Source organism: Gallus gallus, chromosome 8 (assembly GCF_016699485.2).
Source record: "Gallus gallus isolate bGalGal1 chromosome 8, bGalGal1.mat.broiler.GRCg7b, whole genome shotgun sequence".
NCBI classification, from domain to species: domain Eukaryota; kingdom Metazoa; phylum Chordata; class Aves; order Galliformes; family Phasianidae; genus Gallus; species Gallus gallus.
This window is the reverse complement of record NC_052539.1, coordinates 17,109,852-17,126,437: the sequence shown is the minus strand read 5'-3', so window position 1 is coordinate 17,126,437 and position 16,586 is coordinate 17,109,852. Positions and strand designations below refer to the sequence as shown.

The 16,586-nt window shown below is 37.9% G+C and overlaps 1 protein-coding gene across 37 annotated transcripts in view; it reads left to right on the top strand.

Moving 5' to 3' along the window:
- ADGRL2 (adhesion G protein-coupled receptor L2) overlaps positions 1-2,825 on the top strand; it is a 382,604-nt gene extending 379,779 nt beyond the window's left edge. For 29 of the 37 annotated variants that reach the window (XM_040704627.2, XM_040704617.2, XM_040704623.2 and 26 more), the window contains one exon: positions 739-2,819. In XM_040704627.2, the coding sequence (XP_040560561.1) occupies positions 739-1,493 (755 nt within the window). In that variant the 3' untranslated portion in view covers positions 1,494-2,819. Of the gene's footprint in view, positions 1-8; positions 62-738 lie in introns of all 37 variants that reach the window. The other 8 variants (XM_040704634.2, XM_046944452.1, XM_040704633.2 and 5 more) reach the window with 4 other exon arrangements.
- The last annotated feature ends 13,761 nt before the right edge of the window (positions 2,826-16,586 follow it).

Here is a 16,586-nt window from a genome sequence, read left to right as displayed (position 1 = left end):
TATATCAGCTACTCTTAGGCCAGATAGCCTGAGCAGACAGACATGATGTGAGTTGTCCAAAGTGAGTCATTCCACCTGCTGTCTATCGTGTTGTTGGATGGTGCTTGTGGGCCCTGGTCCCTGTAGTGTGAAAGATGGCTGTCCTTGTTTAACATAAATTCTTTGTATTTATCCATTTTTTTCATTCTTTTCTTTACCTCATCCCAAAAAAAAAAAAAAAAAAAAAGGAAAAATGTTAGAAATGTGTTAAATTAAAGTAGTTGCTTGCCAGTTATGTGGGTTTATGTCGTACATTTACCTTCAGTTACGTCTGTGATCTAATTCCTTTTTAATTTAGTGTTGTTTAGGACAAATTCTGTTAATTTTCTTTCTTCTAAATCATGGTGACGTACTTCAAAACATAGTTGTTTCCAAACAAATTGCTTTGCATTACATATGCAAGGGCATGGAGTGAACAGTTCCTTGTGAAAGAGTCACAGAAATGACATTAAATTAAGAAATTAAAATGCCACTATTCCCCACAGAAAATGCGTGCTACTGTCGTATAAAGGCATCTTTCCTATAAGGTGTGCAACTGTTTACATTTGGGAATGTTCAATAACCTAACTTTTCTCAAGTCTTACTTTCAAGTACAACTTTGTCCTGAACTACATTAAAGAATTTGTTTAAAAAAAAAAAAAAGAAGAAGAAGCGATAAACAAATCAGGCAATAACCAGAACTGTCCTTTTCTGTTTCAGGACATTCACTGAACAATGCCAGGGATACAAGTGCCATGGATACTCTACCGCTAAATGGTAATTTCAACAACAGCTACTCATTGCGCAACGGTGACTATAACGACAGTGTGCAAGTTGTAGACTGTGGACTAAGCCTGAATGATACTGCTTTTGAGAAAATGATCATTTCAGAATTAGTGCACAACAACCTGCGGGGCAGCAGCAAGAACCACAACCTGGAGCGCACGCTGCCAGCCAAGGCTGTGATCGGCGGGAGCAGCAGCGAAGATGACGCCATCGTGGCAGATGCCTCGTCTTTGATGCACAGCGACACCCCTGGGCTGGAGCTGCACCACAAAGAGCTCGAGGCCCCACTTATTCCCCAGCGGACTCACTCCCTTCTGTACCAGCCCCAGAAGAAAGTGAAGACTGAGGGAACCGACAGCTACGTCTCACAGCTGACAGCCGAGGCTGACGACCACCTCCAGTCCCCCAACAGAGACTCTCTTTACACAAGCATGCCCAACCTCAGAGACTCTCCGTACCCAGAGAGCAGCCCCGATGTTGAAGAAGATCTCTCTCCTTCCAGGAGGAGTGAAAACGAGGACATTTACTACAAGAGCATGCCAAATCTAGGAGCTGGCCATCAGCTTCAGATGTACTATCAAATCAGCAGGGGTAATAGCGACGGCTATATAATTCCCATTAACAAGGAAGGATGTATTCCAGAAGGAGATGTTAGAGAAGGACAAATGCAACTAGTGACAAGCCTTTAATAGTGTAGCAAAGAAATATTAAAGGCCACGTACAAGTATTAAAAAGACTTAATCAGCCCTGTGCAGGCTCCCTCGTATCTGCTTGAAGAGACAATTCTGTTGACCCTGTGGTTCTCCTCTGTAATGGGGATGACTGGACCTCGCAGTTCTGTGAATTTTTATAAAACAAAAACTTTGTATATACACAGAGTATACTAAAATGAATTATTTGTTACAAAGAAAAGAAATACCAACAAGGTATTTTAAGATATCTTCTGCTGCTGAATTTAACAAAATTGTGAAAAAAGAAATAAAACACTTTCCAGCCATTTTACTGCAGCAGTTTGTGAACTAAATTTGTAAATATGGCTGCACCATTTTTTTTTTTCTAGGCCTACATTGTATTATATACAAGGCGTAGGCTCTAAAATCCTGTGGGACAAATTTACTGTACCTTACTATTCCTGACAAGACTTGCAAAAGCAGGAGAGATATTCTGCATCAGTTTGCAGTTCACTGCAAATCTTTTCCATTAAGGCAAAGATTGAATACATGTCTAACCACTAGCAATCAAGCCACAGGCCTTATTTCATATATTTCCTCAACTGTACAATGAACCGTTCTCATGAAAAAATGGCTAAAGAAATTATATTTTGTTCTATTGCTAGGGTAAAATAAATACATTTGTGTCCAACTGAAATATAACTGTCATTAAAAATAATTTTAAGAGTTTGAAGAAAATATTGTGAAACGCTCTTGGTTGCACATATGTTATAAGCTGTTTTTCTTACACTCTGTTCATAGTACAGTAGTATGTTTAAAATGCAAGTTCTGCCCGTTTTTCACTTATTTTTCACTGTAAACAGTGTTCTGCTTTGACAAGTTAGGTTTTATTCTTTTTTTTTTTTTTTTTTTTAATTCTTATTGCCAAAAACATAATTCGGGGAGAAAATTGTTTTAGAAGCCAATTATGCCAAGCCTTGCACAAATTTGGTATAGCTAACAAAGATTGTAACTCAATTCCCTGTTCATTCTTAATCAGGGTTGGGCGGTAAGGGGCAAAGGGGACACTGGACACTTCTCACAAACTTCCTCGTGAATAAAAGGTGCCTGTCCTTTAAAAAATAAATAAAACATAACTATTACTCTTCCATATTCCTTCTGCCTATATTTAGTAATTAATTTATTTTATGATAAAAATCTAATGAAATGTAAATTGTTTCAACTAAATTCTGCTTTTTTCATCCCTTTGTGTAAACTTGTTAATAATGAGCCCATCACTAATATCCAGTGTAAAGTTTAACACCTGTTTGACAGTAAATAAATGTGAATTTTTTTCCAAATAGATAAAATGTGCATTATTATGTACAAAGCATAATTGGCATCAGCAGTCCTTTGACCCAGATGTATCCTGCTTAGAATGGCTTCTTTACATTTTACGATTTAAGTGTTGAGAATACAATAGAAACTGTGTAGTGCTACAGAAGAGAGTTCATCTTTACTATTCATTACCTTAGTCACGATTGAATAGGATCAAATTCAGACGTAGAAGGGTCATTAGGAAAACGTACTGTAATTTCATATATTTACACAACTTTTAAGTAGGCATATGTATTGAAATAAAAAAAAAAGTAAGGTCGTAACTACCACCATCATAGTCTCAGCAACAGTAATTAGCAGTAATTATTAGTGATGAAGATATATTCTTGTAGCAAGGAAAACATGAGTAAGCAGCATTTGCATAGCACTCAGAGTGCTATACAAATAATCAATCCATCACTGTTTTGAATTAGATAAATAAGCATGACTGCCCTCATTTCTATCAGACAGGAAAACTCCAGAAGGCAGCCCAAGACGTTATCTACAAATAAGTAAGTGGCAAAATTGGAAGTCTGAAGTCTTTGTTTCCTTGGTTCCCAAGCCGCTCTCTGTCCCTCTAACACCAGGGCTTCTCACAGATCATGCAAAGGACTTCATTTGTTGCAACTTCTGAAAATGCCTTCCTTCATAATCACAGCGGCCATTGTTTCATGTGTGGCCAATGTGACTGAATACAGGTATGACAACAGCCAAAAAAAAAAAAAAAAAAAATTCATTTGAAAGCCTTATAAATTCTGTTAGCTTATAATCTGCTGGTATATATAAAGCTCTACTAGAAATATATAGTGATACACAATAGTTTTGCATAGGTGCATTTCTGAAATCCAAACTTTTTCAAAAAATTCTGGGGGGAACAATTCCTGGGATTGAGACAGATCTAATTCACAAAAAAATACCTGGGTTGAGGTGGAACCACATAGCTCAGATAACCTCAGTATATCTATAATCAGGCCTGTGACACTGTAGCAATTGTCACTGAAGACAAAGGCACCTTTACTGTATCCGACTGGTAACTCTTGCCTGTAAGTTCCTCAATACTTAAAAGTTACTATCTTCATGGCAAAGTCACTAAAATATTTAAAATTTAATAAGAAACTGTTTACTTCTGTTTAATAGAGATGCTTTAAAAATCTGAAGTCTCTGTGAAGAAGTAAGGATTTGCTCTGATTCAGGGTATACCAGCAGACACTTTGGAGCAAAATGATTCCCTTGGTCTGTCTGGCAACTTAAAAACATACGTGCTGCCTTCTACCTAGGAAATCATGTCTTAGGGATTTAAAACCCATGGTGCTCAAGTAATTGCAGTACATGACCTAGTAACATCACCAGCTTTCAGCAGAATACTCAACCCTAATTCAAGCGAGTACTCCTTTGTGTCACATGTTGTCTAACTAAAAGTGGTGAAACTACATGCTGGAAGGTTTGTAGCATTGTGATCTTAAAAAATTTCCAATTGCAAATGTAACAGCTATTCATAAAACAAGAAAATTGAGCTGATGAACCTAAGATGAACCAGCTGAACCTGAACCTAAGTATCGTACGGGAATTCTTTTGTTAGCTTCTTCGTAGTATAGATGTTGCTTTATAGTGAGCCTGGGTTTTTTTTTTCTGTTTTTTTTTTTTTCTTCCTTCTTTTAATGTTTTGCTAGTGAAATGTCCTGTGTTTAGCTAGCAGCTAGCAGTCAATAGCTTGCCAAATTTCTGTTGGTGTAACTTCTCAGTGTAGTAGGTTACAATATAATTATATAGCTGACAGCTTATTGTAATTTCTTTGTGTTCTCTCTCACGTTCCTGCCATCTTGTCTTGGGATCAGAAGGACAGAAGAATTGAGAGGAAGAGTTCAAGAATAGCGAAATAATTACAGCAGAATTAATGGAAACAAGTGTTTCTTCAGGGTCATCAGTTAACCAGTTCCTGTGATGGTGCCAAGGATATGCTGCTATTTTAGGCACCGTCTTTCAGAAGAGCTGTAATTTTCTTATGGCTAGTAATCTCCTGTTAGTATCAGTGTTAACCCTATTGGCTCCATCCAATTCTTCCTTGTAACTTCAGTCCAGTTATATTCCAGCAAAAGATTAAATGGGATGTGCATTTAGTGAACTGTTGTATAATGGTGCTATGCATTGTTTAATATAAAATACATCTCAATTCTACATAAGTGAACCATAACATGAAGAAATGCAACACTGGTAATACCTTTATAGTTAGAATTAACCTTTATCTGTGAACTCTACAATCCAACCTTTGCTTCTTTTAAATTGGAAATGAAATTATTAATAAAGTTTACATACATTCACTTATGTAGACAATAAAAGGTGTTTCAAATTGACATAAGTTATGGATAAAATACGTGTCATTTTATGTCCTAATTTTTAAGGATTTTTTTTCTGAACTGCTCAAAACAGACATTAACAGAATAACAAAAACATAAAAGTGTTCCCTGTACACTGTTGCTATCCCATTTTGCCTCAAAACAAACAAAGCTTGTCTTCCATAATTGATTATGTGACAACAAAGGATAAAGTTTTATCTCTGAATGTAATTTTTTTTTTAAATCAAGAGTAGCTGCAAGGCAGACAACTATGTATACGCACACACCTTCACAGGGGTTTTAACTCACACTCACATTCTGAGGGATGATTGAGAGTGAGAAGCGCTGGGAGACAGCAGCAGTTCTTCACTTTAGTTTCAGCTCTGCTGCAGCCCTACAAAACACTTCAGCCCTTCAAAGACTCAGAGGGAGCTCACAGTGAAGCATACTTCAGATTTTTTTCAAATAGATGGTGACAGTTGACCTCCACGTTTATGAAGGGCATTGCTACTATTCCAGGAAGCAAAGGGGTTGCTGCATGGATCCAGATTTATGGATGCCACTGGCATGCTGGGTCTCTACCCCAGAACTACACTAGAGGTTGGAATCCAGCTCTGTACTGAAGTTAGCACCACCACAGCCCTGGATGCAAGAGATTTGTGCCTCACATATGTAACCAGTAGGAATTCAATGAACAGATCCAGCTTGGTCATCCAGCTTTTGACAAAAAAATCTAGAGTAAGTGTTCATTAGGACCCTGTCCATTTCAACAAAGCTTTTTTTTTTTTTTCCCCAGCAAAATACTTCATGTGGTTTTTAGAATGACAACTTCCAAATCCCTTTATTCATGCAGGATAAATTCTCAATGGTATTTCATTAATTCATGCCTAAGAGCATTAATATCTCTTCTTACTGTATTATGTCATCATTAATCTCAAATACACCCCATCAACGTTCCTAGCACATGAAACGGATCACACCACAATGCAGCCAGAGCGGGTAGCAATGCTGCAGACAACCACACAAGCCTCAACTCCAGCAGCAAGGAGATTTAAAGCACTATTCCATGTAACACACCAGCATGAAATCCCAGACTGAGAAAATCACAGTGGCAGAAATAACATTCAGAATAGGTAGTTTTAATCAAGAGAATTCTTCTGAAGTAAATTTGATCTAATTTTTAACCATTTATTTATTTATTGTTGTTGCACATCGCCTCTGTGTCTTTGAGTAGGAGCCTGGGAACAATGGAGGTGCTGCACTGCAAACCAGTCCAAAGCTTAGGGAGAGCAAAGCTGCGCATGGAAACACATAGGTACATTAAAGGGCCTGATTCACATCAACAAATAGAGTACCTGCATGCTTTGTTTTTCTTTCTTTTTTTTCTTTTTTTAAAAAAAGCAAACTGATAAGAAATATTTTCTTTTTGAGAAAACCATTCCAGCCTTCTTGTAGAATAAGGGTAGTTTTTAAATAGCTTAATGCTGAACTTTCAGCCTGCAGACTGCTAAGAATGAGTCCCAAAGATTAACAAGGTTTTCATGTAAATAATTCATTTTCACTCACTTTGAATAGCCCAGTTTGCTTTTTTTCTCTGCATTAGCTTGATAAATAGAAGTTGCTTAGCTTGCATTTCTTCATACTACTGATTTTTTTTTTAAGTATTTCCACACTATCTCTTACTACTCAACTCCTTCCTAAACAAGTTCTTATTTTCAAACTCCTTCATTTTTCTAATCATTTAGTTGCCATAATTATTCTTTGCCAGAATGCTGTAAGAGGGAAGACAAGCACAGAATTATTCTTGGGTTGTTTTTGTTGATTTATGAGTGAAACTGTATTTTCTATTCCATCCTTCTCACCCTCCTCACTCGTCATTCCACATGATATTTTTTTTACTATCTATTCACAACACAAATTTTCCCACTAAGCTGATCATGGCAAGTAATGACCTAAATAGTTATGGTTAATGTAGAACCCAGAAAATCCTACAAGATACTTCAACTATTCCCTCAAAACTGTGCCCAACTTTGTCAGCATTGCATTTCATCCACTTCACACAGCCCGTTTATTCACTTTGTTCACTCAGGTCATTCCCAATCTTCCCTAACTCTGATTAACCAAATAATTCTCTGTTAAAAGAAAATGTTGCTACCTCTCAGATAGTGCACTCATCCCCCTCTTCAGATAGCACAAGTTTTAATACAGAGTGTTGGGGCACTACACCATTAGCCTTTTGCCATGATAAAAAAAACCTTACCATTTAATCCTGCTCTACCCCTTAATTTCTAACACACAACTACTTTAGCTTTCACTTCCCAAACTATTCTGCTTTAGCGGCCTCTCAGTAGGGATGTTTTCACAAGGATTTTTCTTCTTTTTAAAATCCAAATAAATGACATCAACCATACAACTGGCTTAACTTCAGTGCGTTAGAGAGGAACCATTTTCTTGTCCTGAGCATATTCATGTTTTCAGCACTGCTTCTTCCAAACTACATGCTACTGATGTCTGAGCAAAAAGCACTTGTCTGTTCAAAGTGAAATTCAGGTGGAATTTAGGCAGGTACATAACTCACAGGCACAACAGATGTCACTTCAGGGGCAGAAGTAATTCTAACCTTGCAGATACATACATTTTTGTCATCCTAATTTCTGCTGCTCTGCACGTGTAGCCACATGGTTATGGTGGAGGTGAGACAGTGAGCACAGTCACTGCCCTCCTTACGCGTGACAGTGAGGCCTTCATATGCCATAGTCATAGATATGGTCAAAAAAAAAAAAAGAGCTCCTCTCCATCTGCTGAAGTTACTGTCCTGACAATGCTGTCCTGAGTACACACAGCCCACAGAGGTTGTGGGTGCCAGCAATGAAATGCCAAAGCTGGGCCAGGCTCCACAGCACTGAGCTGTGTGCTCAGGGCTCAGCAGGGCTCACAGGTCCTTGTCTCCACAGAACTTCTAGCTGAGAAACTCAGAGCCATAGCTGGGCTGCCCAGAGTGCATGGCCCCTCAGCATGCCACTGCCAAGCTGCTCCTAGTGACCTACTTCTTCCCGATCTGTTACAGTCACACTGTTGTCTGAGGTGGGCATGCAGCCCTGTCCTTCCTTCCGGCAGGAGTAGCTGAGCACGGAGCTCCTACTGAAATTCTTTCTGAGGAGAGCTTCACAGTAGCTGAAATGGCTGGTGACAGGGAGACAGCTCCATGAGAAAGCACAAACACATGCCAGCTTGTAGGAACCAATGGAGGTTTCCAAGCATATTAAGGGCTGCCTGGAGAGCCAGCCATGTATCACAAAACCCGAGCAGGACAAAGAAGAATACACAGAGATAGGGAAGAAAATAAAGGACTTATCAAACAAGGTACAGGATTAATTTTGTTCTCACTTCCAACAGAGTTACTGCACACCCCACGAAACAAGACAGAAAAACCTCACCTGTGTCCATCTATCTGGGCAGTTCAAAGTATTTCAGTTTAGCAAAGAATTTATAATACATCAGAGTTATTAGTTCAGGTTAACATCCTAAATACTTCATCTAACAGTTATTGCCAGATCCCCAGGAGTCGAGAAATTTATCATTCTAAGCATGTCTTGACATTTTCAAATCAGACTTTCAAAGCTGGATTGATTCAAAACAAATTCTTTCAGTAACCAAAATTCTACCACTCACAAAACCACTGAAAATGAAGAAAACAGTCAGCACATTTAGTAAGAGAAATCCAGTTAGGCATTTGCCATGGCACAGCCTTTCCATGCACCACCCAGCATTATGAGCATGCTCTCCCTGCCAAGGCCCACCAGCACAAATAAGGCACTGATGCCCATCCAGGGGCACCAGTGATTCACATCCCCAGCACTAATAAATGAATCTCACCTATGCCCACTCTAAAAAGCTATATATCTACACAATCAATGCTCATCAGTTATATTTACAGTATTCATCCAGGCCAGTACTCTTATGTAAGAAATAGTATAACTGTGATATCTATAGATAAAGAAGGTTAACACTCATTTTTGAGCCAAACTTGTCCTACCAAGCGCTACATTATTCACTCAGGAGCTTCCATGATCCAACTCACAGTGTGCACAGAGATGGCTTTTCGCATGGCTGCAGAAAGAGTACAACAGTTACACCCCAGGCAGTCCAACACCTGAAGGAAGCAGGTAGCTGGAGCAGGGGGTTCGCCAAAGTCTCAGCAAAAGTTTGTTGGAGATTAACTGGCACTTAGGGGCTGCTTGGTCTCCCTACATCAAGATAGAAACATGCTACATGCTGCTTATAGTTATAAGTGCTCTAATTAGGCCGACTTGATTATTGTTCTGTGGTTTGATAGATGTTGTATTTAAAGTAATTTCAGGTACTAATTTTCAGACCTTTTTTGTGAACTAGTAAATCAAGTGCAATTTATTCAGAGAATTATTCTTTTCTTTCTTAATGTCTATTCCCTCTGGTTTGCAACTTTAATTAGAACCTGCTATCTGTTCATACTGGTAATGGCAACAGTTGTCACTAGAGTATAGATGCATAGATTCAACTCATATTGCCACTTTGACTTTATATTTAAAACCTAACAATCTTCCCAGCTATACATCTGAGAATACTGTCCATTAATGTTTTATTTCACTGCCACCCTGAACTCCAGACTCTAAACACTAACAATCTGATAATTTTTCTAACTATCCAGTAATGCATTTTCTAAAGAATAGAAATTTAAAAAAAAAAAGTGAAAAAAAAGCTCTATTTGGAGATAAATATTTGCCTAAAAAGGTTATTTAGTCTATCTAGATTTCTTTTTTACTGCTATAGATTTTCCCAAGGCAGTATTGTTTCTTGAATAATTATCGATCTAAGCAATTGTGTGCTAAAGTAAGCTGATTAATTCATTAAATATATGCACAAAAAAAGCTCTTCGTTGCCCTGATAAAAAACAAACAACTCCTTCTTCTTCTCTCTAGTCCCCAATACCTCCCTAGATTATGATGATTAGGTTAAAACATAAGCAGTTAATATTTGATTTGTATTTATCAAGAAATAGGAACAAATTACATTTCTATGGAGCAGAAAGATTATACAAGAGCTGGAGAATCATTAAGAAACCACTAGCCTTGTGTGGTTTGGTCCTTTACACACTAGTTTACAAGTCTCCGCCTCCGGAAGGGAGTCTTCCAGCAACTAGTTGCAACCAAGTTCTAGAAGCTTGCAATTTTATTATACAGATAAAATTACCCTTTTAATGAATTTAAATACTCTTTCAGTATTTTACAGAGAAAAGTTATCCACTTCACATTCTTCTGGTTCACTGCAGAAACAAAGACAGGCTGTTCTTGAAGCATTTTGCATACCAGCCAGCTTACCTGATGCGAGTCAACAATACTGGCAGTGAGCAAGGATGCCTCTCCTTAAGAGGCATCTGCTAGGAAACACTGAAAACACTGACTTCTCTTCATTGTCTTATGTGCTCCATGGATGGTATGAAGTTGCTTTCAGCCTGGGAATTCATGTCTGGAAACACCAGCACCATTTCCTTGTGAAGAATAACTTTTCTCCTCAGTGAATGGCGATAATGCTTAAGCAGGTAAGAGGAAGTATTGCTTCACATCAAATATGTGCATTTGGTGATCCTCCAAAACAGGAAAAAGGAAGGATGTACAGAACCTCTATGTGAAATGGTGAATCAGCATGCTGCTGTCCGCTCTGTGCCACAGAAAGAAGCAAAGTAGATTATATGCTCAGCAAGATCAAACAAGTAAATTAATGCCAAAAAGGTAGCTCCAGACAAACAACGGTTCAACAGTTTTTACTACTGAGCTATGCTGAGCTATAAATGTGCTCAGTATACTGACATCCATGAGTTCAGCAAGACACACTGAAAGCATCCAGTTGAGAAAAAAAGTCACTGTCAGGACTGAAATTTAATTTTGTGAGAGATTATGTAGATATCTGGTTGGCTTTGGCGAATTACAGAAAAATACCATGTCCTACTGATTCAGCTCTCAGTGAATATTTTTGCTGAAATATTGAAAGATTATCACAACCATCTCAATGTAGTTACAAGACAGTGCATGCACAGGCATTCTGGTACAACCCAAGGTGGTTCAGAGCATGCAGAATCTACCCAAACACATTTTGACTCAGTTTACATCAACACAAAATCAGCATATTCTGATCAAAGGTCTGAGGGATTATTCCAGACCTATACCAGTCAACAGCAGAGTGAGGTTTGCTGCATGGTACCATTTCCCGCCACTTCCCTTTGTCACTCATCACCTCTGTTTTATTACCTTGTTGCAGAGCCAGTGCTGTTCTACACCCATGCCCTCCTACTTGTAGGATCACTGGTTAGTTTAATGCTCACTACTTTTCACTTTGCTCTCAACAAGTAAGGAATAATAGAAAAAAAAATAGGGAATGATAAGATTCAGTGCATAACTTCCACTTAGACCATAAGAGAACATTTGTATTTATGTATATTCAACTTCTTCCACTTAGTGGAATGACCCTACAAGTAAAGGAATCCAGTTCAACTAGATATGCAGGTAGAAAATCACCTGTACCCCCTTACTCCAAGCCCTGCACTGGGCCATAGCAACGTCTTCAGTAGCAGAAAGTAAAAAGAGGAGAAGCAATTTCACCACACATTTTTGTTGATGTTTTATTCTGCAATCAGCAGCAGACTACAACAGTAAAGCCTATAGTGAAGCCCTGGCAACCAGTTAAATCAATAGCAAAATTTTTGCTGACTTCAGGGAGTATATGATTACTCTTCTGAACCACTAAGATCTTCCTGTATTTCAGCCTGTTGACTCTTAGACTGGGGTACACCGGGCATTTAAAATAAAGACAAACAAGACTTCCATTTTTCAAAGTGTTTTCCAGCCATGGACAAATGCTTTGTTTCTCTTCACTACTTGTAACCTTGTTCCTGCATGCATCACCCCCATAAGTGCTATTTCACAATGGAGAGCATATGCTCTTTTTTCCCCACCAGATCAATACCTGTCTTTTAGACAGTATTTACTCTCCAAAAGGGCTCTGATCCTTTTCATTATCACCCTTGAACTTCTTTTCTGCTCTTGATTTTTTTTTGCTTTTTGACACAGGTTCTTTTTTTTTTTTTTTTAAACTTCCTGGCTATTGCTTGCCCTTAATAGGATGCTTTTCCTTTGCTCTTCTTTTCTCTGAAATTTAGTTTACATCACAGATTTTCCACTTGTTTAATCAGAGAGTAGAGAGTTCATTCAGCACTATAGCTGAAAGGAGACAAGATGATGATCTAAACGAGGAATGGGAAAGACTGACTGAGAGACTTGTTTTATAGATGGAGAAGAAGAGTAAAAGGGCAAGTAATACATACAGGTAAGCCAGACTATATTGGAATATGGCAGAACCTATTGTATCATACTTCTGTGAAAGTATTCAACTAAACAACTTATATTTTGACTAGCAAACACTAAAGTTATGAAAGGAGCTGGAATGAAAGGATATTAAATAAGTTGACTGCAATATCACAGCGTTTGGAATCCTTTATCTTTTCTGCAGTTGGCCACTGACACACCATTTGTCTTTAGAGGAGGTTGTGCTTCTGTCTGTCAGAGAAACAGACAAGCCATGCTCACCCTCAGCAGGGACTTAAAACCTGTATTCTTGAAGCAGTATCCAGAGAAGAAAAAAGCAGTTGTTCACTTCCTTCAGTCAAACTGAAGGCTTCTCACAGAGTTTCAACAGGAAAATTAAGATATTTATCCTTTTACCAGACTTACCATGCTTTGAATTAGGCAAAAATGATTTAACAAGGGATTCCTCAGCCTGAAAAAGCTGCAGCTAATCACAGCAACACCAGGTACCCAGCAAACATTGGTGCCTTCCCTACTGGGCCCTAAAACAAAATGACCACAAGGCAGCCTGGTTTGGAAGTACACCTCACAACAGGACTAGAGGTTAACCATAGGCCAAAACACCATGAATCTCTATGGTGCATGGACTTTGCAATGAGAATCATAAAACAGTTTGGGATGGAAGAGACTTTTAAAATCATCTAGCTCCAACTCCCCTACTATAGGCAGAGTCATCTCCTACTAGACCAGATTGCTCAAAGCCTCAACCAGCCTGGCCTTGAACACCTCCAGGGAGGGGGCATCCACAATCTCTCTGGGCAAATGTGCTATGTAATAACATCTAATATCACATGTTATCTGGTATCTATTAGATACGTAGAGTACCTAAGGGTCTAGCAAAGCTTTAAACATATTCACCCTAGCTAGACTGGATGTAAAACCTTATAAACACTTTCTTCAACAGAGAAGTTTTCTTCAGCCAGCACCCCAAGCTCGAAGTTTTAATGTGCCATTTATCCTACCTGGTACAGGACAGTTAAAAAAAAAAAAAGAGGTGGTAGTCTCTTAGTCTCTTGTTTCATATTTTTGACAACATAAATTATATATACTCTGACCTCACTTCTCCTCATTCTATTCTGCCACACATACATAGCATCATTTACAGCCGAGATTTTTGACACGAGATACATATATGACTTTGAAACCTGAAGTGAATCTCTGTCAGTGCAACTGAAATATTAAGAATACATTTTCTCAAAGGGCAGTATTTTAGCATATTTCTGAACTTGACATAAAATGGCAACTTTGACAGTGCTCTTACATAACAAAATGCATTAATGAATTCACTTTTTTCTGATTTCTAGTGGCAGTTACCTTTTTCAACCCTAACAACTAGTCAGATTGCCATAATTACAAAGAGTACGTGGTGCATAATGTATGATCAGAAGCATTTAATATACTTGAAGTGTAAAATGCTCCAAAAATAAAGCTAGAATAAATGTATTGTTTATTTATTGGCACAACTGAAACACATAACTGCATCCAAACATCTCTGACACTGAAATAAATGCCCGTGCATAATTCTTGCAATTTGATGCATGTTATTTTTCATTTAAGCTATAGGTTAAAGCTGGAGAGGGAAAATTCTAATATGTGGCTTATAATATTACATTCGTACCAAGGCGTTGTTTATTTAACCATGATGAATAACTACATATAAAGCACTAACTACTCAAACCAAAATTCATTTGCTTTCAAGACAATCCTCTATTTTGTGCTCAAAGTCTACTGAAAGGCTATACAAGTTGATATGTATAAAAACTGAAATTTCTTCAGACTTTTTTTTTTGTTCTTATATCACCCTTCCAGACTCCAAAGACAATTGTAGTTAATGAGCATCTTGGTTTTGATTTAAGCAGGCTTTAGGTTATCACATTGCTGCTGCTCTTTCAGCCTCTTTTTGTTCCTATTTGTTACTCATTCATTATAGCTCATCTACAAGGGTCAACTGTAAGCTTTCTTGGGAAGTGACTACATTTTTCTCTGTAGGAACAAAAAAGACAATAGACTTTGACAATATAATTAGCATAGCTAAATTCTAATATAAACACAAACAACATGCTATCATTTGCATTCACTGTCTGACACTACAGCAGCAAATTCTGAACTGTCTCAGTATCTGTTCATGTCATTATAACAGGAAAAGTTCATCAAGCCAATGACTTGGTCAAAACAACAAACAGGCTGCAAGAAAACTAAATGACATTAGTGCTGTGAGGGTTCAAGAACACTTTCAGTGATGAATACTGCAACAGGAGAGAGCAGGAACATCACATAGTACACAGCCTCCAAGATAAGATTTTCATACTTGTATATGCTGTTTCATTTGCAGTTCACTCTGGAATGATAAAGAGAACCTAGAAGGCATTACAAGGCAGGAACATTCTCCTGTTTTGTACTGTTTTCTCTTTAAACTCCTACAGTAGCAACCTAACACAGCACAAATGACTTGAAGCATATATTGCCACTTGTAAATTCACAACTCCATAGAACCTTTCCTCACCTACCAATAACATGAATGCAGCTGACCAAGCATTAGCCTGGTTTTAAAAGAGAACAGCACTAGAGGCAGTATCATATCATTTAGAAATTAGCTGTTGAAGTCAATTGCAGACAAGTTAAAGATGCATTGACAGAACATCTTGGTTTTCTACCACCTGCCCTCCACAAACCCATGCCCTCACTCCCAAAGAAACATTAAACTTACTTCACACATGTAAGATCTGGCAAGGGAGAAGTTCTTGATTTAAGAATTAAAATTGGTTGAGCTATTTATCACCTGTGACCCAAAAATAAAATATTCTGCCATCTATATATAACTGCAGGACAAATTCCAGTCCAGCTATATTTTCAATAGCATTCTGTAGGTTACAAACTAGTTTGACCAGATTATTTCAAGGTGACTGCATTTTTACATAGCATATGCCTGACACCATGGGTACAATTACTACTACCACGTAACTTCAGTTTTCATGGGTAATTAATTGATAAATGACAGCCAGCTCCTTCTTAGCTGCTACATAAGTCCTTTATTAACACATTTAATTCAATAAAGAGTGGGATAATACAAATCATAGTGAAGGACAGAGAATCAATTTATTCATTTTCCTACACTGACTTTTGGAGCGCTCAGTAACAGCACGGCTCATTGCTTTCTCTTAGAATGGGTCATCTGCATCCAGGGGAAAACAGAAAGCAAAAAAATCAAGACACCACTCTTTTAACAGAATAGTTTAAAATTAAGCTGAGGAAAGGATAGGAATCACCCAAGCCCTAAGGTTAGTAATTGTGGCTGCAACATCACACGAGGAAAGGTAAATGAAGACACTAAACATGACATAGCCCCCTGGAAAATAAAAATTGAACAAAAAGCAGGATAACTAAAGAAAAACAAAAACCGCGAAAGGAGGATGAGAGCAAAAAGTTGAAAGAAAATTAGACTGTGTTGATGAAGGAGAGTGAGAATTTTAATGAGTCACAAAAATAAGTACAAGTATCCATCCAGTGACAGATTTAAGTGTGAAGACAATGTTACTGAAGGACACACAAAATAGATTTTACTTCTGTGGCATGAAGAACAAAGAGCTAATGGAGCCTTTACTGTAGCTAACATGGTGTATTTTAAAATAAATTCTACCAAATTTCTAATAAAAATCATCTATCAGAGTCAGCAAAACTGCCTTTTCACTTTTGTGAATCCTAATTTTAGTTGAGCTTTAAAACAGCTATCTAGAAACTTGTTATACTGTTGTTGAGCTCCATGAAACAAATCCATTTACACTTCTGAGACTGAATCTGTAAAAGGAATTGCAAAATTGACATGCGCATGTCTAAAGAATACTCCTGATAACACTAATTACAAGCCATGTCCTGTCCTAAATTGTCATCTACCAAAAGATGAATACAAAAGTTGTCTAACTGCTCTTTTTCATAAAGTAAACTGATTTAGTACCTTCAGACAGGCTGCCAAATACATCTCTTTGACTGACTTTCCAGCAGAATGCCAAAGTGGAAGGGGGTACTTT